General features: G+C 39.7%; 2 protein-coding genes across 10 annotated transcripts in view; one reads left to right on the top strand and one right to left on the bottom strand.

Annotated features, from left to right (window-relative positions):
• septin9a (septin 9a) overlaps window positions 1–25,426 on the bottom strand; it is an 87,437-nt gene that overhangs the window by 31,049 nt on the left and 30,962 nt on the right. The window contains exon 1 of one of the 9 annotated variants that reach the window (XM_083977792.1): window positions 16,386–16,405. The exons of the other annotated variants lie outside the window; for them this stretch is intronic. The gene's annotated coding sequence lies outside the window, so the exon portion shown is untranslated. Of the gene's footprint in view, window positions 1–16,385; window positions 16,406–25,426 lie in introns of those variants that run through there. 9 annotated transcript variants of the gene reach the window in all.
• LOC310990435 (uncharacterized protein) lies at window positions 16,431–20,273 on the top strand. Its single transcript, XM_083977804.1, has 2 exons — window positions 16,431–16,661; window positions 18,341–20,273. Exon 2 carries the CDS (start codon window positions 18,342–18,344, stop codon window positions 19,836–19,838), a length of 1,497 nt encoding a protein of 498 aa, XP_083833930.1. The 5' UTR covers window positions 16,431–16,661; window position 18,341; the 3' UTR covers window positions 19,839–20,273.

The raw sequence follows: 25,426 nt of genomic DNA, 5'->3' as shown, positions 1-25,426 counted from the left end.
TCCTGCCTGTGTTAGCTGGAAGAATAGTAACCATAGAATGTTTTCGACAACATGATATTGCTTTAAGGAAGGGTGGAAAAACAACAAACCCATGCTTTAGGCGTTAGAATATAATCACTGACAATCATAAAATATAAAAAGTGAATTGATTTGTGAAAATAAAGATTGGATACATGGTTGAGATTGTACAGTATGAATGACTAATTCGACTAACGAGTTATTCCATGTTGTTACAGGAGGATGAGGATGGCAGGGAGAGTCACACGTTGCTGTGTAGCTCTGTTCCTCACCCTGACCACTGTGTCAGCTTTCCAACAGCTCAACTCAATCAATGATTTGAAGGAAATCAGCTTTGGCCAGTCTGTGCCCAGACACAGTCTCCTGCTGCTCCACTGGTTTGCCAATGCTGTTGATATCGACAGAAACAATGTCATACATTTAACCTTTGATCCAGACAATGAAGATTACGGCTCACATCATTATGGCAATTTTGACGAGCTGCTGGACCAACTGCCGTACAGACACCGGTACTTCACTGTTGGCAATCTAAATCCAAACACTGCTCAGCAACTCCCAGATTATGTCATCGACCCACCAGCAGACTACGAAGGAACAAACAGTGACCGCATCATATTCAGAGTCAGGGAGCAGGACGCAGATTTGCCAACAATAGAAAGAGTGTACCTAACACAGCATTATGGGACGTATGGAACTGCAAATTATAGGAGATATGATCCATCTTATACCTATGAGATCACGACCAACCTTTTAAGAGAAATCAGAGACTTTTCTGTGGAAGAAAACCAGCCACTCTTGGATGTCCGAAATCGCTTCGAAAGTAATGCTTCTGATTTCCAGTTACAGAGCATCAGAAACACATGCGGTCACCTTGCTTGTCTTGGACTGCTGCTGTTCATTGTGATCCAGGAGGGGTGCTGCTCTAACAAAGTCAACTACAGACCACTGCGTAAGCAATCCATGTACAGACCTCAGAGTAACCAAGTCAACTCCACACCTCAGCATAATTCAGTCAATTACGACCTTCAGCATAACCAAGTCAACTCCACTCTTCTGAATACACCGGTCAACTCCACACCTCATAACCAAGTCAACCCCACACCTCAGCATAACCAAGTCAACTACAGACCTCAGCATAACCAAGTCAACTCCACTCTTCTGCATAAACCGGTCAACTCCACATCTCAGCATAACCAAGTCAACAAACCTCAGCATAACCAAGTCAACTACAGACCTCAGCATAATAAAGTCAACCCCACACCTCAGCATAATCCTGTAAACTATAGTCATCCGCAAGCAGCGAGCAACACAGACGATTTTGTTTTCTATACTTGTGTTCTCCTTATATTGTTGATTGTTTTTGTGCTTGGGATTTGTACGAAAAGATGACAAGAAGTCAAATATAGCACATTTGTAGTAGATATTTTCTAAAAACTAACTGTGATAGTGGTGCTTTAGGTCAAAAAGGATGAGAATCACATTGTTATGGCTCCTCGACATGGGGTACCAAGAGTTGTTCTATGATACTGTTGTATGCATTGTCCTGCCTCCATACTGTATGTTCAATTCATTGTGTGTAATAATGGCTTATTGTGTAATTTAGTTGACTTTATTTTGTTCATATTGAGATACTATAAGATAAGTGTGATGTGCCGTTAGGGGCTGAGGGTCATCGGGTTTTCAGTTCAGACAGTCAACTTTCAGACTGTAGGACCACTGCACTGTGGTCCTACAGTCTGAGTGGCACAGTCTCAGTGGCACAGTTTTGGACATACAGTACGTATGCTGTGAATAACATTTGAAAGGATCATAGTCTATAAAACGTTTTTGATCTTTTTTGTTTGACTTTTTTCCCCAAGTGGTAAGGTCTGTTGGGTTGAATTTCATCATCTGGATATTTTGAAATGTTTCTGTTTACAAAATAAGATAACAACTCTGCTCTAGCACAATCATAAAGCTACAGGATTTATTCTTGCATAATATCATGTCTCCATCACATTTGATGTCATACTAGTAACTCACTGTTGCTTCATCGTGTGTCTGATAAATACGAGATTTTGAAGTCTGATTGATGACTAAGAAATGAATTAAATGTGCCATGGCCTACTTACAGTAGGTCAGCCTTCTGATTATGTATTCCCGTAGCTTTAAAACTTTAAAAAGGGACAGGAGTCTATTTTAAATGCGATTTTGTATTCTTTCCATAACATGTGTGCACTTATTGAACAAACACTGTTTTGTTTGCTCTGTAAATAAATAAAGTCTATAACCTCACACATCTGATTATTTCTTCATATTCTTTCCTCAAGATGTGAGGAAGAATTCAAATACAGAGGGAAACTCTTGTGTTGGTCTTTGTACTGCAGAATTGATTTATTCAACAATGAAGTCACTTCATGAAATTCACAAAACTTTGATTAAGTTTTTGATCAATCAAGCACAAACTGGAATAAGGAAAGCTGAAACTCCAATAAAATAGTTACAAAACAATCATACTGAAGGCAAAAATGTTATCTCAAGTGACATCTCCTAACTTGTTTAGACAAACCAAACGTCCAAACTCACAAAACTTGTTTATAGATGCCAGTCTACTGAGGTAAAAAAAAAAATCTCTGTTAACCTCCAGAAAGAAAAACAAAACAGCCTGATTGTCCCAATTTAAAAACACCACGTCATGCTGAGAATCTAGCTGGGACCTTTTGTTGCATATCATCACTATTTCTTGACTTTGCTTTCTGAGACACTTTGCTGTGTGTCCATCAGAGCAAAGTTCACCACATTTATGAGAGTAATATGACAGTATGAAAAAAATAGATTTATGGCATCATAAGTGAATATGAGTTAATAATAAGCCAGCTTCTAGTGCACATTTTACAGTTCCTCACACTTTCACTGTCAAATTTGGATCCACAGTTTCACACGTAACCTGCTCATAAAAATATGTGTAAAAAAACATGTAAAAAAATAAAATAAAATAATGCACATTAACTTGACCTCCTATAACCTCCTGAGACCCTGCGTCCTAAAATAAAGCTCGGGTCTCAGGAGGTTAAAACACTAAAAGAGATAGGTACATTTCTTTGATGATTCAGCTGTTTGAAACGTACTTCCTTTATATCAAAACACCCTGCGCTTGTGTCCCCGGTTTCATTTATGCAGAAACGGTTCCATGAGGAAGTTACAACTGCTCTTACACAAACACAGATCAAACACCTACAAGCAGCTGACTAACACGGGTGAGTAGACTTGTTGTTTGCTAGTTTTTCGATTCACCTCAGCTTCCATTCAGCATGATGAGTTGATAAAGTTTTTAAGCCCTGTGTTGTTTGAACTAGTTTCTCTACTTATGATGCAACACAGTTTGTTCTGTTAGATGATTTGGAGTAGACTGCACTTGACTTGGCCAGTCTTTCTTGTGTCATAAGTGTACTCTTTCACACACACACACACACAAAGAATACACATTCAACAACAACATGCAAATATCCACCATCAAAATCAACTTTAAACATTTAACTACTCTTTTTTTGTTAAAGAATTGTGTTATTGCTACAGCTAAAAATCAACTCACTTAACTTATACTTTTATTTTTGATGTTTGAATACATTTAAACTAACCTGAATTTAACAAACCGTTAAACTGGCGAATTGAGGCAATTCCTTCCTTATGCAATTGTTTCATCATAAACTTGGCTCTTACTTACTTCTCAGTTGTAGAAACAAAGGTAATGACAATGTAATGCCACAGAAATTCAAAGAAGGAAGTTTATACTAAAAAGACTAACTTTGCAATTGAAACACTGCTTTTAATTTTGTAAGACTGCACGGCTGTGACTTTTGCACACAATCGTCTAACCCAGGCATGTCCAAACTATTGCACAAACGGCTGTGTGGCTGCAGGTTTTCGTTGCAACCAAGTAGCAGCACACCAGACCCGACTCATTTAATCAACTGATTTCAGTCTTCAGACAGTTGATTGGTCAATCAAACTGTGTTCTGTTGATTGGTTGGAACAAAAACCTGCAGCCGCAGGTCCCTTTGTTGAATAGTTTGGACATGCCCTGTCTTACCCCTCCTGCCAGTGTTAGTTGGACGAACAATAACCAAATAATGTTTTCAACAACATGATTTTGTTTTAGGTAAGGGTGGAAAAATCATTGACAATCTTAAAATTACGAAGATAATAATTGGATACATGAGCAGATTGAGATTGTACAGTGTATCAGACTCTACAACAAGGTCTGCTCCCAGTAACCAGACAACAGCACATGTGCAATATCCCGTTTCTATGTGCAATAACGGCATACATTACTAACTCAACTAACGAGCTATTCCATATTGTTACAGGAGGATGAGGATGGCAGGAAGAGTCTTAAGTTGCTGTGTAGCTCTGTTCCTCACCCTGACCACTGTGTCAGCTGTGAAAAAGCTCAACTCAATCAATGATTTGAAGAAAATCAGCTTTGGCCAGTCTGTGCCCAGACACAGTCTCCTGCTGCTCCACTGGTTTGCCAATGCTGTTGATATCGACGGAAACAATGTCATACATTTAACCTTTAATCCAGACAATGAAGATTATGGCTCACATCATTATGGCAATTTTGACGAGCTGCTGGACCCACTGCCGTACAGACACCAGTACTACACTATTGGAAATCTCAATCACTCACCTAGGAAACTTCCAGAGTATGTCCGACGTCCCACGCTAGAGTATCAGGAAGGAAACAGGGATCGGATCATAATCAGAGTCAGGGAGCAGAACACAGGAGGGCAACGGAGGATAGACACAGTGTACCTCACACAACATTATGAGGACTCTGAACATCAGAAGAAATATGATCCAGTTCATACCTATGAGATCACTTCCAACCTTTTAAGGGAAATCAGACAGTTTTCTGTACAAGGAAACCAGCCACTCTGGGATCTCAGAAATCGCTTCAGAAGTAATGCTTCCGAGTCCCAATTACAGGACATTAGAAACACATGGGGTCACCTTGCTGGTCTTGGACTGCTGCTGTTTATTGTGATCCAGAATATGTACTATGTGAACCAAATGAAATACAGACCTCAGCATAATCCAGTGTACTACAGTCATCAAGCAGCAAGAAACACAGACTCTGATTTCTTTAACAACATCTGTACTTGTTTTGGTGTTTTACTCGTTTTATTGATCTTTGTTGTTGTTTTTGTTCTTGGGATTTCAGGTATGAAAAAATGACATGAAATCAAAGAGAGCATGTTCCTACATATTGTCTAAAAAGCAAGTGTGATGGTGGCGCTTTCAGTCAAAATGAATGAGAATCACATTGTTATAGCTCCTCGATACAGAGGAGTTGTTCTATGATTATCTTGTATGCTTTGTTCTGCCGCAAAATTCATTTTGTATTATAATGGCTTATTTTGCAAATTTGCTTGACTTTGTTTTGTTTATACTGAGATATAGATTTACTGTGACATGCTTGTGATATAAGACCAAACAATCACAACTTTTCTTTTTTCATTGGGGGCTGGGAGTCATCAAGGTTTCAGTTTAGACACCCAACTTCATCACCGTGCTGTGTTGGGTCAAAGGCACAGTTTTGGACATATGCTGATAACATTTGAATGGATTTTAGTCTATAAAATGTTTTTGATCTTTTGTTTGTTTGATTTTTTTGATGAGGTCTGGGGGGGGGGGGGGGGGGGGGGGGGTCCATTTCATCATCTGGATATTTCAAAATGTATTTCTATCTGCAGTTAGGCTATGACATCACAAACTCTGCTCTAGCACAATCATAAGGATTTATTCTTGCATAATGTCATAATGTCTCCAGCACATTTGATGTCATAATAGCAACTCATTGTTACATCATCCTGTGTACTAAGAGATTTGAAATAAGTCTGATGGATAAATAAAACAAAGTAATTAAATGTGCAATGGTCTACTTATGTCAGCCTTCTGATTGTGAATTAGCTTTAAAACCTAAAAATAAAAATGGGCCTGAAGTGTGTTTTACATGTGATTTTGTATTCTTTCTGTAATATTGGTGGATTTATTGAACAAACAAAGGACAAAGTCACTGTCAGACCTGGATCTTACACCTGGTTCAAAATCTGCATCAAATTGACGAGCACATCTCTCTCATCAGCTGTGTCAAACTACCACCAGCAGTGCTTGTTTCACATGTTTCATTTATAAAGACAATGACAGCTAAAAAACAAACAAAAGCAAAAACAGCTTCATTACCCACATCACCCTCAAAATTTCAATGACTTAATAACAGCACAAGATCTTCTCCAAATGGCTCCTTTTGTAAAGTATGACACATTCTGGCATGGACATAAACATCCAGGCTGACAGCACCTGTTCTCTGTTGAGGAGAACCTGCACTGATCTTCTCCAAATTATGACACATTACTCTGGCATGGTCATAGAGCTCCACTGGTCTGTTGAGGAGAATCTGCATTGATAATGTATTAGCTCTAAATAAAATAAGAAAGTATATACATTTGGTGCTTTGTTTGGTCTATGAAGTCTGTGACACATTCACTGTCAAATTTAGATATCAGTAATAGTTTAACCCTAAACCTGAGAAGGGTTATAAAAACCTGGGCGATATGTGAGACTGCTGTTTCTAGACTTTTCCAGTGCTTTTGACACAATTCAACCTAGTATTCTGAGAGGAAAGCTGGAGAAGATGGGTGTAGATCCAACCATCATCTTGTGGGTCTATAACTATCTTACAGAGCGGCCACAGTATGTGAGGCTGGGGAATTGCATGTCAGACACAGTGGTGAGCAGTGTAGGAGTACCACAAGGTACTGTGCTCTCACCTTACCTCTTCACACTTTTCACTGCAGATTTCACATCCACATCTGAATCTTGCCATGTTCAGAAGTACTCTGACGACACGGCCATAGTGGCATGTGTGAAGAAGGGACAGGAAGATGAATACAGGGACCTGGTGGGGGCGTTCACAGACTGGTGCAACAAGAACAACTTGTTGCTTAATACATCAAAGACCAAAGAAATGATTATTGACTTTGGCAGGTCCAAAAGATCCTTACGGCCTGTGACTATGGATGGGGTGGACATTGAGAGGGTTCAGTCATACAAGTACCTTGGAGTACACCTTGATGACAGGCTGGACTGGTCCGTACACACAAATTATGTGTACAAAAAGACACAAAGCAGGCTCTTCTTTTTAAGAAGACTCAGGTCTTTTGATGTATGTAATGTAATGCTGCGTATGTTTTATCAGTCTGTCATTGCAAGTGTTACATTCTTTGCTATTGTCTGCTGGGGTAACAACATCAAGGTCAGGGACAGGAACAGACTAGACAGGCTCATCAAAAAATGTAGCTCTGTGATGGGGGAGGGAGCGGAGCTGGTAGAGGCTGTGGTTAAGTGGAGGATGGGGTGTAAGTTGAAGACCATCCTGGGTGACCCCCAACACCCTCTACACAAAACCCTCTCAGGTCAGAGGAGCAGCCGAAGCAAAAGGCTCATCTCCCTGACCTGCAGAACTGAAAGATTTAAGAGATCATTTGTTCCTGCTGCAATTGTTTTATATAACACTTGTTAAAATGTATTTTTGTGTTCATCTTTTTTGTCATTGTTGTGTGAGCTACTGGACTATCTTGAATTTCCCTGCTAGGGATGAATAAAGTATTCTCTATCTCTATCTATCTATCTATCTAAATACATAAACATATAGTTTTGCACATGAAATAAGTAAACCCTCATAAAACACCAACAGAGATCAGTATGATTCAGCTGATTGAAATGTACTTCCTTTGGTATTAAACGCCCTGTGCTTGTTTCCCCGGTTTCATTTCTGAGGAAACAATACTGTAGTGAAGTTACAACTGCTCTCACACAAACACAGATCAGATACCTAAAGGCAGCTGACTAACGCAGGTGAGTACTCTTGTTGTCTTGCTAGTTTTTGATTCATCTCAATTTCCATTCAACATGATGAGTAAAGTGTTTAAGCCTTGTTTGAGCAAGTTTCTCTGCTTAGACATAATGCAGTTTGTTTAGTTAGATGTGATTTGCCACATAGCCAGTCTTGTCATAAGTGTACTCTTTCACACAGACATGTGAAGATCACACTTTCAGCAACAACAATATACAGTAGACACACACACACACAATATAAGAATTGTGTTATTCATTTTTTGTGAGAATCAAACACAAAATGTATTGTTAGTACTGCTTGGTATCACCGGAAAACCAGCCTATTCTTTTATATACTTTTATTTTTTGCCACTCTAAAATCTAAACTAACCGAATTGAACGCATCATTAAAACCAGAGAAATTGCATTTTTTCCAAGTCAATGGAGTTTCTTTCCGATGCAACAGGCAGACAACAATTAAACAATGTAACACTGCAGAAGCGCAAAGAGGGAAGTTTCTACTCAAGGGACAGATTTTTATAAGGCTGCACTGCTGTTACTGTTCCACAGAGTCTAACCCTTCATGCCAGTGTTAGCTGAAGAAACAATAAAAAATAGTGAACCCCTGATTTAGGTCTTCAAATGTTATTATTCATAATCCTAAAAAAAAAATCAGTTAAGACCAGTTGTGAAAATAATGGATCTATGAGCAGATTGAGATACAGTACAGCATGAATGAGTAATTCGACTAACGAGTTATTCCATATTGTTACAGGAGGATGAGGATGGCAGGAAGAGTCTTAAGTTGCTGTGTAGCTCTGTTCCTCACCCTGACCACTGTGTCAGCTTTCCAACAGCTCAACTCAATCGACGATTTGACGGAAATCAACTTTGGCCAGTCTGTGCCCAGACACAGTCTTCTGCTGCTCCACTGGTTTGCCAATGCTGTTGATATCGACGGAAACAATGTCGTACATTTAACCTTTAATCCAAACAGTGAAGATTACGGCTCACATCATTATGGTAATTTTGAGGAAATGCTGGAACAACTGCCTTATAGACACCAGTACTACACTATTGGAAATCTCAGAAATCAGTATGCCTCTCCCAGGCCACTTCCAGATTATGTCCTACCTCCCAGGCCAGAGCATGGGGAAGGAAACAGGGATCGGATCATAATCAGAGTCATGGAGCAGAACAGAGGAGAGCGACACTGGAGGATAGACAGAGTGTACCTCACACAACATAATGAGGATCCAGAACATCCGGGGGAATATGATCCAGATTATACCTACGAGATCACGACCAACCTTTTAAGGGAAATCAGACAGTTTTCGGTAGAACGAAACCAGCCACTCTGGGATCTCAGAAATCGCTTCAGAAGTAATGCTTCCGAGTCCCAATTACAGGACATTAGAAACACATGGGGCCACCTTGCTGGTCTTGGACTGCTGCTGTTTATTGTGATCCAGAATATGTACTACGTAAACCAAATGAACTACAGACTTCATCTTAACACTGGGCGCTACAGTAATCTGCAAGCAGCGAGAAACACAGACTCCGATTTCTTTAACAACATCTGTACTTGTTTTGGTGTTTTACTCGTTTTATTGTTCTTTGTGGTTGTTATTGGGATTTCTTTATCGGGTATGAAAAAATGACATGAAATCAAAGAGAGCATGTCCCTAGACATTGTCTAAAAACTAAGTGTGATGGTGGCGCTTTCAGTCAAAATGAATGAGAATCACATTGTTACAGTATAGCTCCTCGATACAGAGGGGTATCAGGAGTTGTTCATCATTATCTTGTATGCTTTGTTCTGCCGCTATATGGTAAATTCATTTTGTATTATAATGGCTTATTTTGTAATTATTGATTGACTTTGTTTTGTTTACACCGAAATATAGATTTAGTGTGACATGCTTGTGATATAAGACCAAACAATCACAACTTTTTTTTCCATTGGGGGCTGGGAGTCATCATGGTTTCAGTTTAGACAGCCAACTTCATCAGACTATAGGACCACCGTGCTGTGTTGGGTCACTGGAACAGTTTTGGACATATGCTGTAAATAACATTTGAATGGATCTTAGTATATACAGTAAAATGTTTTTGATCTTTTTTTATATTTCTATCTGCAGTTAGGCTATGACATCACAAACTCTGCTCCGGCACAATCATAAACCTGCAGGATTTATTCTTGCATAATGTCTTGTCTCCAGCACATTTGATGTCATAATAGCAACTCATTGTTACATCATCCTGTGTCTGAGAAATACTAAGAGATTTGAAATAAGTCTGATGGATAAATAAAACATATGAATTAAATGTGCCATGGTCTACTTACTGTATGTCAGCCTTCTGATTATGAATTAGCTTTAAAACTTACAAATAAAAAAGGGCCTGGAAGTGTGTTTTACATGTGATTTTGTATTCTTTCTGTAACATTGGTGGATTTATTGAACAAACACAGTTTTGTTTGCTCTGTGAATAAATAAAGTCTATGAGTTCACACATCTGATTTCTTTACACTCTTCCTCAAGAAGTCCAATTCAACATGAAGAAGAAACAATAGATTTATGGCATTCAAGTATCTGCTAATATAGGCAATTAAACCTGAAATGTGCAGCCCAAAGGACAAAGTCACTGTCAAACCTGGAACTTACACCTGGTTCAAAATCTGCTTCAAATTGACGTGCATCTCTCTCATCAGCTGTGTCAAACTTCCTATAACCACCATCAGTGCTTGTTAGTGTGACTGCTGAAGCAGTCACACTATTGTTCTTCTGTTTGGCCATTTTCTTCCGCCTTTTTACGGTCTTCTTCTAGTCCTTCATACTTTGTGCTATTTCAACAATTCATATATCAAAACGTGCAGCTTTTTTTGAACTTTATTGGCATTACTTTTCTCTTTTTAACTATTTATACTTTTTCAAATATTTAACTTTTTAGATGTTGACAGTGTGCAGATCATTAACAGACAACAGTCTTCTTGACAACTCCACTGTAGTGTAGGGGTTAGGGTGGCTGCTTCCCAACCCTAAGGTCACTGGTTCGAATCCAAGGGAAGAACTCTTGTTATGTTATGTTGAATTCTGCTCTCCTCCCCCGCCTTCAATTGGTCACAGGTGTTTGTTATCTCCTTGATTACTCATACCAGTTTGCAGCACATCATCACATTACAATAAATGACAACAGTCTTGAAAGCAGTGTGCTCTCTGTAGCCGAGTGGCAGAGTAAAGGTTTAGTGATCATATGGTCATGGGTTCGATTCCTGCCTTAGTCATTTCACATCATTGCTTGACTTTTGATTCCAATTATTCAGCTGTCATTGGACAGTCTTTGATTCCTCATAGTATAAAGCTCATTGTATCAAAGGTTTTCTTTACCCCTCACATACTGTCTCTATCTGTAGCCTAGTGGTTAGCCTGCTGGTCTGGAGACCTGAAGGTTGCTGGTTCAAATCTTGCCTCAACAACAATTATAGTGAATTATTTTCCCAGTCGTCATCTGTTGACTTCTGATAACTTGCTTCATGTTGAAACTGCTGCTCTCAGCCTGAAATTCACAGAAATTTTCATTCTAAGTCATTCAAGCTGGACTCTCAAGCTTTCTTGATGTTGACAGTGTGCAGATCATTAACAGACAACAGTCTCTGCAACTGTGTGTGCACTGTGGCCTAGAGGCAGAGTGGAAGTCTAATGACAATGAGGTTGTGGGTTCGATTCCGACCTTGGTCAAACATTTGTATGGTGATCACTGCTTGCACTATTTGCTAATTCTGCAACAGCATTCAGTTGCTATCAGCAGTCACACCATTTCCATTCTTGGAAATGCTTTTTCTAGTTTCACATGTTTCACAATTCAGACAATGACAGCTTCGCGAAGCTACAACAAAAACAGCTTCATTACCCACATCACCCACAAAATTTCAATGACTTAATAACAGCACAAGATCTTCTCCAAATGGCTCCTTTTGTAAAGTATTACTCTGGCATGGACATAAACATCCAGGCTGACACCACCTGTTCTCTGTTGAGGAGAACCTGCACTGATACTGTGATAGTGTTATGTATTATTAAAGTCACTGCTTTGTTTGCTCCATGAATATCCCCAAGAAGCTCAGTTCAACGTATAATAATGGTAGTCTACAGCATATTATCATCTACAACCTGTTATTGCTGCTGCTAAAAACAAAGATCAAATACTGGAGAAATTTAAATGTGATAAACCCATATCACGAGTTAATAATAAGCTGCTTCTACTGCAGATTTTACAGTTCCTTACATTGCAATCCAAATGACACTTTCACTGTCAAATTTGAACATGCACAGTCAGAGTTTCACCTTAAACCTGTTCATAAAATGTACTACATATTTTTTTTCTTTTGAAAGGTAAGGTGATTGAAAAATAAACATATAAAATATTTCGGCACATTATCTTTGATAATTCAGCTGTTTGAAACATACAGTAGCTACTTCCTTTAGTATCAAACGCCCGCGCTTGTGTCCCCGGTTTGATTTATGCGGAAGCGGTATCATGAGGAAGTTACAACTGCTCTCACAAAAGCACAATTCAGATACCTCACGGACGCTGACTAACACAGGTGGGTACTTTTATTGCTAGTTTTTGATCCTCCTCAGCTTCCATTCAACATGATGAGTTAATAAAGTGTTTAAGCCCTGTCTTCTTTGAGCAAGTTTCTCTATTTAGATGCAATGCAATTTGTTCAGTTAGATGATTTGGAGTAGACTGCACTTGACTTGGCCAGTCTTGTCATAAGTGTGTGTGTTTTTTATTGTTTATTTTTTTGTGTATTTTTTTGTTTAAGAATTGTGTTATGGTTAATATTGCTTGGTATCACCTGAAAAGCCTTTACTTTTATATACTCTCATTTTTCTACAGTTTGAATACATTTAAACTAACCTAAATTTAACAAACCGAACTGTGCACGTTGCATTTTTTGCAAGTCTAGGCACTTCCTTCCTGATGCAGCAGTTTTATTATAAACTCATCTCATATTACTGGCCACTCTGCTGTAGAAACAAAGGCAATAGCAATGTAACGCTGCAGAAGCACAAAGAAGCAAGTTTATACAAAAGGGAGTTAACAACACTGCACTTGAAACACTGATTTTAGTTTTATAAGACTGCACTGCTGGGACTTTTGTACTAACTCTAACCCCTCCTGTCAGTGTTAGGAGAAACAATAACCAAAGAATGTTTTCAACAACATGAAAAATAGTGAACCCATGCTATCAGTTATGATCAGTTATGAAAATAATCACTGGACACATGAGCAGATTGAGATACAGTATGAATGACTAACTCGACTAACAAGTTATTCCATATTGTTGCAGGAGGATGAGGATGGCAGGAAGAGTCTTAAGTTGCTGTGTAGCTCTGTTCCTCACCCTGACCACTGTGTCAGCTTTCCAACAGCTCAACTCAATTGACGATTTGAAGAAAATCAGCTTTGGCCAGGCTGTGCCCAAGCACAGTCTTCTGCTGCTCCACTGGTTTGCCAATGCTGTTGATATCGACGGAAACAATGTCGTACATTTAACCTTTAATCCAAACAGTGAAGATTATGGCTCGCATCATTATGGTAACTTTCAATGGATATTTGAACGACTGCCGTATGGATACAAGTACTACACTATTGGTAATCTGTATAGAGACCCTCCCAGGAAACTTCCCTCCTATGTCCTCCGTCCCAGGCCAGAGTATCGGGAAGGAAACAGGGATCGGATCATAATCAGAGTCAGGGAGCAGAACACAGAAGGGCAACATCGGAGGATAGACAGAGTGTACCTCACACAACATTATGAGGACTCAGAACATCAGGGGACATATGACCCATCTCATACCTATGAGATCACAACCAACCTTTTAAGAGAAATCAGACAGTTTTCTGTAGAAGAAACCCAGCCTCTCAGGGATCTCCAAAATCGCTTCGGAAGTAATGCTTCTGATTTCCAGTTAACGAACATTATTGAAAAATGGGGTCGCCTTGCTTGTCTTGGACTGCTACTATTTATTGTGATCCAGGAGAGGTACTTCAGACCTATAGGCAGAGTACAGTATAAATCAGCGAGAAATAGCTTAAATTTCTTTGACGACATCGAAAACTGGATCCTCTTTGTATTGTTTTTTATTGTTGTTATAATTGTATTTAAGTATGGTGAAAATAAATGAGAATCACATTGTTACCTCAATACAGGGTATCAGAAAGTTGTTCTGTGATTCCGTTGTATGCATTGTCCTGCCTACATATGTTTAAAGGGACAGTATGTAAGAAATGTACAGCAAGTTATCATAAAATCACTCAATATGTCACCAGAGACTAAGGAATCATGTTGATTTGAAATACTAATCTAACTGACAACAATAGTACAGCCAGAATATATTCACATTTAAAAATGTTATTTGCAGCCTGAAAATCATGTTTATGTTTTGGTTTTGTGCTTTGGCCTGTTGCGCCACCCAGCGCTCTCTCCCAATCACAGCGTCAGTGGCATTTTGGCCTCCGGGTTGCCAGTTAAGCTACCACTGACACAGTAACATATTTCTTCAATATCACACGGGAGAAATAAGCAGCCTGTCACTCTGCCATCTGATACACCGCCTGCTGTTGTGAGTATATCTTGTTTGAGCTGCAGCAGCTAAAGCTAAAGGGAAGAATTACAAAGTGAAAGTTGGTAAAAGAGGGAGGAAATGTGGTGAAATGGAGTCGATGGTAAATAAAGTGATGGTGAATGTGTGGAGACGCCCGTCTCCGCTCATCATGTGTTATAATCCGACGGTCAGAAAGTGGAGGAGAAAAGTCCGACGGAGCTGCTCGTGTCGTTTATTCTGCGGTAACTTGTCTCATATGTTGGCTCATCTACGGCATGAAGAACATGGACTAAGGCTCCTGCAGGGTTACAGTGTGTCTGTGTGTGTGTCAGCTCTGCGCATACACAGACACACACAGCCGTTACGTCAGAGTGGTGAACTGAAACCATAACCTTCAGATCACCTGAGTTGACGTGAACTCCACTCATAGGAGTCAGAGTAAAAAGCTACAGAAACGCGAACACATAGGAGATATTTTACAAACAAATGTAGATTTACTGCTGCTCCTTCCCTCTGACTGCAGATAGTAACTACAGTAATGCAGTCACATATAACATGTAACATTTATTTACATTTATTTTTAGAGAGGCTTGATCATCTTTACAGTACTTTGAGACTGACTGTATGAGTGAGCAGAGCAGAGGCTGTGTTTTGAATTTGACTGCAGCAACAGTTTTGGCCACATTCTTACATACTGCTCCTTCAATTCATTGTGCATTATAATGGCTGATTTTGTAATTATTAGTTGACTTCATACATAAAGGTTCATCAAATCTTTCCTCCACAGCACTGTTTCAGACATAAATACCATTTGAATGGATTTTGGTCTAAAAAATGTTTTGGATCTTTTGTGTTTGTTTTTTAAAGAGGTGAGGTCTGGGAGGTTGTATTTCATCATGTAGATATTTTGAAATTTGCATTTCATTTAAATATATTTTCACTTCATACTGTTGCTTCATCCTGTGTCTGATAAATGTATGATTGTGTTTTCTTTCTATAACGTTGGTGCAGTTATTGAATGAACACTGTTTTGTTTGCTCTGTAAATAAATAAATACATTCTAAAAGCTGACACATCTGATCATTTCGTCATACTCTTTCCTCAAGAAGCCTAAGTGACCTACTGGAATAAAGAAAATAGATAGATCCAATAGATTACACAACAATAACACTGAAGGCACAGATGTTTTCAGCTAGTTTAAAACCACATTAACTGACAACACTTTATTGTGTAACCATCAAATAAAGGCAAAGTTCATCACATTTATTGGAGTTACATCAATATGATTTATGACACTGACATATCTGCCAATATTTTATTCTACTCTCTGGCCATTAAGGAGGAACTATGCAGGATTTGTACCTTAACTATGCTACATTTTACCTTAATTAAACAGCTTTGGAGTAATTATGGTTTAATAAATAAACGTGTAGTAAGGTTAACTTGTTATGAGGGAGAATGGATACACTTATTGGGTCTCTTGGCTGAAAACCAACTTTACAAGATTGAGCTGCCGCCCCGGTGTCCCACAGCAACACACAGCAACGCACAGCAACGCAAACGCGCCCCGTAACCCATGATCTCTATCTACCGGTCCATTGATTGATTTCTTGCCCGCTTCGTTGTAAACAAATGCACATGGCCGGGAGGAGGGTTAGCAAAACAGAGGAAAAGCGACCGGACTTGCATAGTTCTCCTTTAAACATCAAATCATATGAGCAAGAGTTGTGACACATACTTGAGGTACAATAAAACAAACTTGAATTAAGAAAAAAAAGGCACAGAGAAAACAAGGCAATAAAAGAAGTCACACAACATGGAATTGATTTGTGATAGGTGAATGTGAGCTAATAATAAACCAGGCTCTATTACCTATCCAATGGTGCCTCACCCTGCAGTCCAAAGGGCGAAGTTACTGTCAAACCTGGATCTGCACAGGCATGTTTTCATATTAAACCTGCTTCGAAACCTGCTTTTAAATGACTTGCAAAACACATGTCTTTCATCAGCTATATCAAACTTCCTCTAACCACCAGCAGTGTTTGTTTCACTTATGAGGAAACTGAAACCTACAGGGAGAACAGGGAGCTACAACTGTTCTCACACAAGACACACAGATCAGATATCAACAGCAGCAGCATAACACAGGTGAGCACTCTTCTTTGTTTTTGACTGCTAGTTTTTGCATTTATCTTGCTTCCTTTGAAAGGGACAACGAGGAGTTTCGGAAAAGCGAAGCGTTTTCACACTACATTTATGAGCCTCCGCGCGCACCGTACATTTCTTTGACCGGGCGCAAGACGGACTCATGTTTTCATTCATCAATAATTAAAGTCAGAGGTTCAAAGAGGTTCACATACCACCGTAGTTCCGACCATAAACGGCGATGCGGCTGCGTTATTCTCATGATTCGCCACGAAGGAAACGCTGGTCGGCTCGACCAGCATTTCCGCCACCACTAATAATAACAAAATAACGATAGAGACAGAACGATATATTTATCGAAAATGGGCTCATTAACAAGTGTGGGTAGCGGAGATTCATCCACATTAACGTGAGACTTTTTTATAACCGAATAGAAACTCCTCGTTGTCCCTTTGAATGTAATTAGTGAGGTATTTAACCCCAGTCTGCTTTGTAAAGGTTTCTCTATTTAGAAAGTACGTATATCACATTTTATTAAAAGACACAATGAAACTGGCAGTTAGTTTGGTTAGATCTGGAATACATTACTCTGTTTCTGGTTCCTCTCCGAAATCGTTGCTGTGTTTAAGTACTCTCTCTTACACAAGGTGAGGAATACACATTAAAAGGGATATTTCAACATTTTGGCAAATTCATTCTAAAATGTAGTTCCAGCGACGCATTTACCTTGAAAACAACTAGCCTACCGCCCAATTCCAACCCGACCCCTCACGGACTCACTGACTTAGAGGCGCGTTCACGGGAAGTCCGTGAGTGTGTGAGGGCTGTTCCATTGTCACATCAAGTCAGTGAGTCAGTGAATGAGCCCTTACTGCCCCAGGGCCTTACCATACTGTAAGTCAGCACCGATGCTGACTTTGGGTAAGCAAATTACCCACAGTTTATAGCGTTGTGAAGTCAAACACATGGGATGCCGTCGGAACGCGAGTGTTAAAAAATTAACGCTACGTGTGTTAATTTACTTCTTTTTTTTTTATTGTCCATTAACAATAAAGAGCTCTGCCGGTCTCTTTATTGTTAATGGACAGGAGCAAAAAAAAAAAGAAAGACAGAAAAAAAGAAGAAATTTACTGTCAGTATTAACGTGCGCAGTTTGTGATTATTGATGAGGATTTGATCAGATCTGATCCAGGAACATTTTGTTTTGAGTCCGTCCCACTCACGCATATTTGTGCGTGTTGAAAGTACAGTAAATTATCGGTCCAAGAGCAGAGTCAACAACATTTTGTTGTCAAGGTAATGTGTTGTGAGAGTGGGTAAGTGCTGTTCCATTCATGTTTACTGCATCTGGACCCTCACAGACTCTCACACTCTGTCACTTAGAGCTGACGTCACTTAAGTCAGTGAGCGTTCAGGGCTTGAGTCTTCAGGGGGCGGATTGGAATTGGGCCTACGTCTTGCAATGACCAAAATGTTGAAATATCCCTTTTCCATTTCCAAATTCAGCAACCACAACAACAACAGAAGATACACTTAATCCAACAACATCCACTTTTTGCCTTAAAACATTTACATCTTCATTGGATTTCTTGCCAATTATGTAGCATTAGATCCACGCCTCGTTAATAACACTTATATGGATTGAAAATGTACAGTACTGATAATATTTAATATTTTTACAGGATGGCAAGGATGTTTGGAAAGCTCTTGAGCTGCTGTGTAGCTCTGTTCCTCACCCTGACCACTGTGTCAGCTTTCCAAAAGCTCAACTCAATCAATGATTTGAAGAAAATCAACTTTGGCCAATCTGTGCCCAAGCACAGCCTTCTGCTGCTCCACTGGTTTGCCAACACAATTGACATCGACAATAACGATGTCATACACTTAACCTTTGATCCAAACGATGGAGACTATGGCTCACACCATTATGGAAACTATGAGAGATTGCTAGACCCACTGCCACAGGGAAACATCAGATACCGGTACTACACTGTTGGAAATCTCAATCAAAACTCGCCCATGCGACTTCCACCTTATGTGATCCATCCCCAAACCCCCGAGTATGAGGGAAGAAACAGGGATCGGATTGTATTCAGAGTCAGAGAGCAGAACACAGGAAATTTACCAAGGATAGACAGAGTGTACCTCACACAGCATTTTGAGCCTTATGAAAATCGGGGGACAGTGTATGATCAGGACCATACGTACCAGGTCACTACTAATCTGTTAAGGGAGATCACACAGTTTTCTGTGGGGGAAGACCAACGGTCACTGTTGGACCTCAGAGATCGGTTTGGAAGTCACGCTGACTCCTCACAGTTATGGAACATCAAAATCATCTGGGGAGACCTTGCCTGTCTTGGACTGCTGCTGTTTATTGTGATCCAGGAAAAGAACTTCTTCAGCCAAAACAACAGACCTCAGCGGGCATCAAGAAGAAACGTGCAGCCTGATGTTGTTGTCAATATCCCAGAAAACAGAGAAGATCACACGTCTGTTGATATTGCAAGGATTTTGGCAAGAATTCAAGTGAATGAGCACAGGGATGAACTACAACTTCAGGTGACAACCAGCGGGAACGGACAAGCGAGGATTGTTTGGAGCAACATTTCTGAGCATCGTCGAAGAAATGGAGTGATGGTAGTACTTTTCAAGAACAATGAGGACCAGGAAGCAAGCAGGACTTATAAGTTCATTGGGAACAGAGAATCAGGCAGTTGGGACACCTCTGTACCCCTGAACGAAGGCCTTCAGGTCCGAATGCATAAGGTGAGAATACGCTGCTGCTGCTGGAGAGTGGTGGGAGAGGAGATATGCAGAGGACCTGAGTTTAAGAATCCCGAAGCCGTCAATATAGCAGGCTATAATGCAAAACTCCAGCTCTTGGCAAAAGATGGTAAAGCCTGTGCTCGCTTGTATGTTAAGAAGACTTTCAGGAATTGGAGGTCAGAATTTCAAAAGTCTTGGGTCGGGTTCTATGACTCTGAAAACAAAGCTACAAATCAATATGAATGGTGGCAGTGGCAATGGGCGACTAAATTCGGATTTAGCACTGATGTCCAGAGCTCCCTTTATGATGTCTATGAATATCAATCAGGTATGGCGATTACCCCAGGAGTCCAAGCACGATTCATATTAAGGGATGAGGAAGTAAAAGTACGAACCCCAAGCTGGAGGTGACAGTCTTAATGTAAAATGTATTCCAGAGATACTGTCAGCTATTACAAATCTGAATTTATCCTTGAATGAGAATTTCTCAGAAAATGAAAAGGAGACGGTGCTGAACCTGTGATCTTGTGTCTGTAAATATTTGCATTTATTTTATTGTTTAATACTACTGAGGGTACAATCAAATGGTAGCATGAAAAAGCATTCATTTTACATGACTATGAAACACTGAGCCTAATAGATTTATTTACAAAACAGCAGTTTGTTAAAAAGAGCAAATTGTTCATGCATGTCAGTCTACTGCTAGTGACTCACTTCTGTTTCATCCTGTGTCTATACTGTAAAGAATGTAAATGAAACAGGTTAGTGAGGGATCTATGGTCTGTTGTGGAAATCCTTCAGTGACAGTGATATTGCTTTTTTCCTGTAAGGTTAAAACATTTTGTTTTTAATAAACCATATTTTGTATGACGTGTCAGTGTTTATTTTGAGTTGGAAAAGGACCTGGGTGAGTATTTGTTTGTAACAGCATGTGTGCCCCAGGCAAAACACACGCCCACTTTCCAGAGAGATCACATCCAACCCTTGTGACATGCACAAGTCCTTGTTTCTCGCCAAGTCCTAAGCAGACCCATCTAAAAGGGCTTTATGTTTGTGTGGAAGAGATGAGTGCTGTTTAAAAGCGGTGGAACCAGGATAGCACTCAGCAGGCCATCACAAGACCAAACAGATCATAAGATAATGAGTCATCATTAGAAACTGTTGCACATTCAGCTTTAAGGAACACTAATCAAACATTCCCTCCCCGAGGATTACAGAGTCCAGAGCCAAGTGTTAATGACAAACACACACTGCTCTCTGTGGTTTGTAAATAAGAAGCCCAAAAGCTAGTACTTTTAATCAACTGCTCATATACAGTATCGTAGAGAGGTGCAGGTCAATGTGCGGTCTAATTCCTGCTACACAACAAGGTCTTTCAAATATTTACATGACTTGTGTTTGTTTTGATGTTGATGAATTTATTCAACAACAACACTGAGGTGAAACTGGTTCAAGTACTGAACCGTACACGGCATCCGCTGTTAATTTGGTTATACTTCCTCCACGTCTAGCCCTGACTCAACTTAAAGGTAACTGGGTCAGTGCGTGCACATGAAAGTCTCAAAAGAGAACTAGAAATTATTTTCTATTAGATTAATCGATCATTCAATTTTTTCCAATTAATATCTAGGCTATACAGTTTTAGAATTACAGTGACGGCCACTAGAAGTTCTTCCAAGCTAACGTCTTCTTGTCTTATCTAAAGTGACATAGCCTACTTCTTTTAAAAAGCTGGAACCAGACTGTCTGCTATTTGTGCCTAATTTAACAAAAAACCATGAATAATCCATCTCTGTTGATCAGCAACAACTTAATTAATCATTCAGGCTACACGACATGACGCAAGTTCTTCTTTTCCACATTCTTCAACACATAATATGATCACATAATGTTCCAATCCAGACATAATAATGCTTTACTATGATTAATCATTAACTGTAATTTTGGCCTGCCAGTTCACAATAAACAACTTCACAGCTCAATTACAGGATTTAAGTCAGTCCACAATCTCGCTTGACACGCACACTGCATCATGTCCTTGTCCTCAACTCTATACCACTATTCTTGTTCTCTTGGCATTTATGCAATATTAGCACAATACATTGTCATAAATACTACAATTAAGCGTTAGAATAAGATTGGTTAACCTCTGCATGGAAATCGCTGTGATATTCCCCCTATGTCAATACAATGATTCCAGCAAAATAATTGAAGGACCTGCAATTTTATAAACATAGTCCTAATGTGAGGACACATATTAACTGTCCTATTTATTCTAATTCAGTTGCAGTTATTTCTCCACCTACGCCCGTGTATGTGTGCCACGCGTTGCCTCATCTTGCTGTGTGTAACTCTGATAATGAAACTCACGGCTAACACGCACCAATGTTGGCACCAGGAAATAACAGAATACATTATCTCGATTGAGAAAAATCCAAACTCCCTTTAGCCTCACTTGTTTGTGTCACCATTCCTTATTATAGTAAGGTACATTTCTGCATTTCGGAATAAGGTTACCAGATATTGAAGTGACTAGTGTGTGTACCAGAGGCCAACACAAAATAAATCAAGGCCAAGGCATGGACAGGAAACTCAGAGGAGCTGTGTACAGAATGAATGAACACAAGTGTGTGTGTGTGTGCACCACACACGTGCACGCCGGTCTGTAAACATGAGATCATATCCTGTGGAAGCACCACAAGACTGGATACAGCTGCTCATTGTTGCAGCCAACAAATCAACTGAAACAGAGCATGAAATTGCAGCACCTTATGTGTTATGGCACAAAAACACACAGCTTAATGCACATGAGCATATTCATCAGCAACACAGGCACAGACACACAACAGAAAAAGACGAAGAGGCAGGTCAATCTATTGAGGTAAATGTCGCAAAATATGAGAGCTGTGGGATTGCATTGTGGCAACTTGTAGAGGAAAGTATTCAAACACAGTTACAGAACTACGCTGAAATTTATTTAGTTGTATGATAACCCATGCTCACCAAAACTTAACATACTTTAACTGTTTTACACACCTGGCTATTTAGCATACCGTACCTTGATGAAGATTTCAAAGATTTGCATTGAGACAAGGTAAAGTGTGCAAGTGAACAGATATTTGTCCTACAAGCTCTCATTTCTTCTACCAAATCTCACATTTTGCAACATGTTTAGCTTTATATAGATTCCCTTCAAATACCAATTAGGCTGCTAAACAATAAACTAATGGGACAGCCAGAGAGACACATTGGAAACATACACTGCCTGTGTCCCATGAGACACAGTGCAGACACAAGCAGCAGCAGAAGTAAACAACAAAGAATTAAACTGAAAAACATTCCCAGTTTTCCTTTCCAAACAATATAAAATATTTATGCAAAAATAAATACTTAGAAAAGTGAATTTGCCTGAATGTGTGTTGTGTGTACTTGTTGAGGAAATGGAAAGTAAACTGTAGTTTTTTTGGGCATGTCGACAATGCAGTGTGGTCTGTCAGTTCAGCTTCTACTCCCGGACGACTGGAGGTTAAAGTGGGCTTTTCTCATTCTGTTTTCTCCCTGGGGACGGACTTTACAGGAAATCACACTCTCTTTCTCTCACGCCTTGCGTTTTACTTCGTCTTCTTTCTGTGTTACTCTTCCTCCACCTCATATCTGCCTCCTTCTTCTCAAGTTTTTTTTTCCTAGAGCAGCCTCCCTCCCTCCCTCCCTCCCTCCACATGCACGGCTGAAGAGGAAGATTGTAATCTGAGCCAAATGTGGCAAACGTCGAGACTTAATCCTCTCACTTTTCCTCCCTTATTTCCTCTCAACGAACACAAAGGCCACAATACATATATTTTGGTTGTGTATGCTTCTGGTTCAGCAGCAGCAGTACATAGAAAACTTTAGGAAAGAAATGTCTTCAGAAAGAGGCAGAGCTAAAATTAAATCCTTAGCTGGTTGCAGTGGAGATTGAGAGACACAAAAAGACTAAACGTACACACACACACACACATACACACAGCATAAAAAGTGGAAATTGGAGGCTTTCTATTTTTATGTAGAATGGTTTATGACCTCCAGATTTGGAATGTATCACCTCCCAGCCCGCCTACGCCTGGATACTACTCCACCAGTGAGAGCAGCTCATGAGCACAGCTGTCTCCAGATAGCAGTGCTACACACACACACACACACAAACACACACAAACACACACACACAAGATGAGCTGTTCTATTAGGATTAGAGACAGGGAAGCATACGCCACAAATAACCTGCCAGAAAAGTGTCGATTTTGAAGCCCCTGCATACAATGCAGCACAAATGAACACCGTTTTTCCTACAATAACAAGAACCAGTCCTATGCACAACTTGTACTGAAGCCTGCTTATCTATTAAAATGACAGTAAAATGAAGTGAGCCACTGAAAATGAAGCATACTGTATGTGCCGTGACCTATGCTCCACAGCTCACAAAATGAGAACAGGACTAAAAGCTGCTAATGGGAAGCTGCTAACCCTGCTAATGACCCATAGACACTGCAATTCACTACACCACAGTAAAAAGGAAAGGATGAAACACTAGCAGTTTATGGATTCAGAGAAATTCAAATGCAAGGTTTGTCCTGAGGGTGGTGCTAAAAGAAAGGTCATGGCCTAACTTTAAATATAATATTTCTTCCACTGAGGACAAGGAGTGTCCACAGGGTGGACCAGCGATTAGTCTTTCGAGAGACCTTGTCATGCACTTCAGTGTTGCTCCAGAGCTTTGTTTACCCTGACAATGGATTAAAAAAATACAACAAATCACCTTCTTTCACCATCTTAATTTAGCATCAATCAGATCAGAAGTAATCTCAGCACATCTTTGAACCAGCACTCTGGATTGATGGACCAGCAAACCTTGCCATGGAGATAAAAGTAAAATACTTAAATACCCCTGATCGGGGGGTTTTATTGTACGATGATCATAACCTGGTCAAACTGAGAGGTTACACCACCATCAATGACTCATGGTATGTTGCATCTGACCACAGCTATGGGGCATTTCTTGATGTTTTCCTCACTAAACCAATAGTTTTGTGCAAGTTACTAGAAAAACATCTGATATTCTGTGTTTGGCATCATCTCTGTACCACATGTCCGATGTTAGTCAGCAGTGGCTGAAAAGTAAATACCACCTACGCACTGTCCAGATCAGGAAAACTTTGCTCTCTTTTAGACTTTTTATGTCACATAAGTTCAATGATCAACTGAGAAAATGATTTATCACAGAAAACATCCGCTGTGTCACGAGTAACTAAACTGTAACCAATTAGATTGACTTGATTAAAAAAAACAATGGAAAGCTCTACAAAATGCATAGCTGCCAGTCTCACAATATAAATTCACAGTGAGTTTATCCTGTAGCTCTTCTGACTGCAGTGGTTGATTCAAGTCGAAGTGAGCTGGGCCACTCAGCTGCTTTGCCTGTATGAGCTCTTTTTTAACTGCTGTCCTGGGAGCAGCCCTGCGATTCTCATCATTACCCTCCCTGACCTACATTCAAAGAGCTGCACTGACAGGCTTACACAAACTTGTGCTTGTGCTCATGGCACTGTTAATTCACAGCTGTTTTTAGGTGGAATAAAAGAGCAAAAATACCAAATCAGTGCAAAACAAAATGTCAATACATGGTTCCATTTTGTGTCACAGGGAATTACATGTAGGACCTAGTTTGAAAGTGAAACCTCCCATCAACTGGACAAATCTTCTGTATGTAGATGTAAGTAAACTACGGTATTGGAAGTACCTTAAATCTGGGTAGAAATACCTTTAAATGCAAACAGGATCCAGCGTGTTTGATAGATAAACCAAAGCTCAACATGATTGCGAGTGTGTCGCAAGATAAGGTTAAAATGAAACGGTGATAAACAGGAAAGGAAAGTGAGCAGCAATGAGGTAAAGCAATGATCAGATGATTTCATCATAGTGTAGTTGCTGCCAAACTGTTGAAAGTTATTGGATTTTGAAAGATG

This window comes from Trachurus trachurus (assembly GCF_905171665.1).
Source record: "Trachurus trachurus genome assembly, chromosome: 8".
Taxonomy (NCBI): domain Eukaryota; kingdom Metazoa; phylum Chordata; class Actinopteri; order Carangiformes; family Carangidae; genus Trachurus; species Trachurus trachurus.
This window is presented reverse-complemented; position numbering and strand designations above follow the sequence as displayed.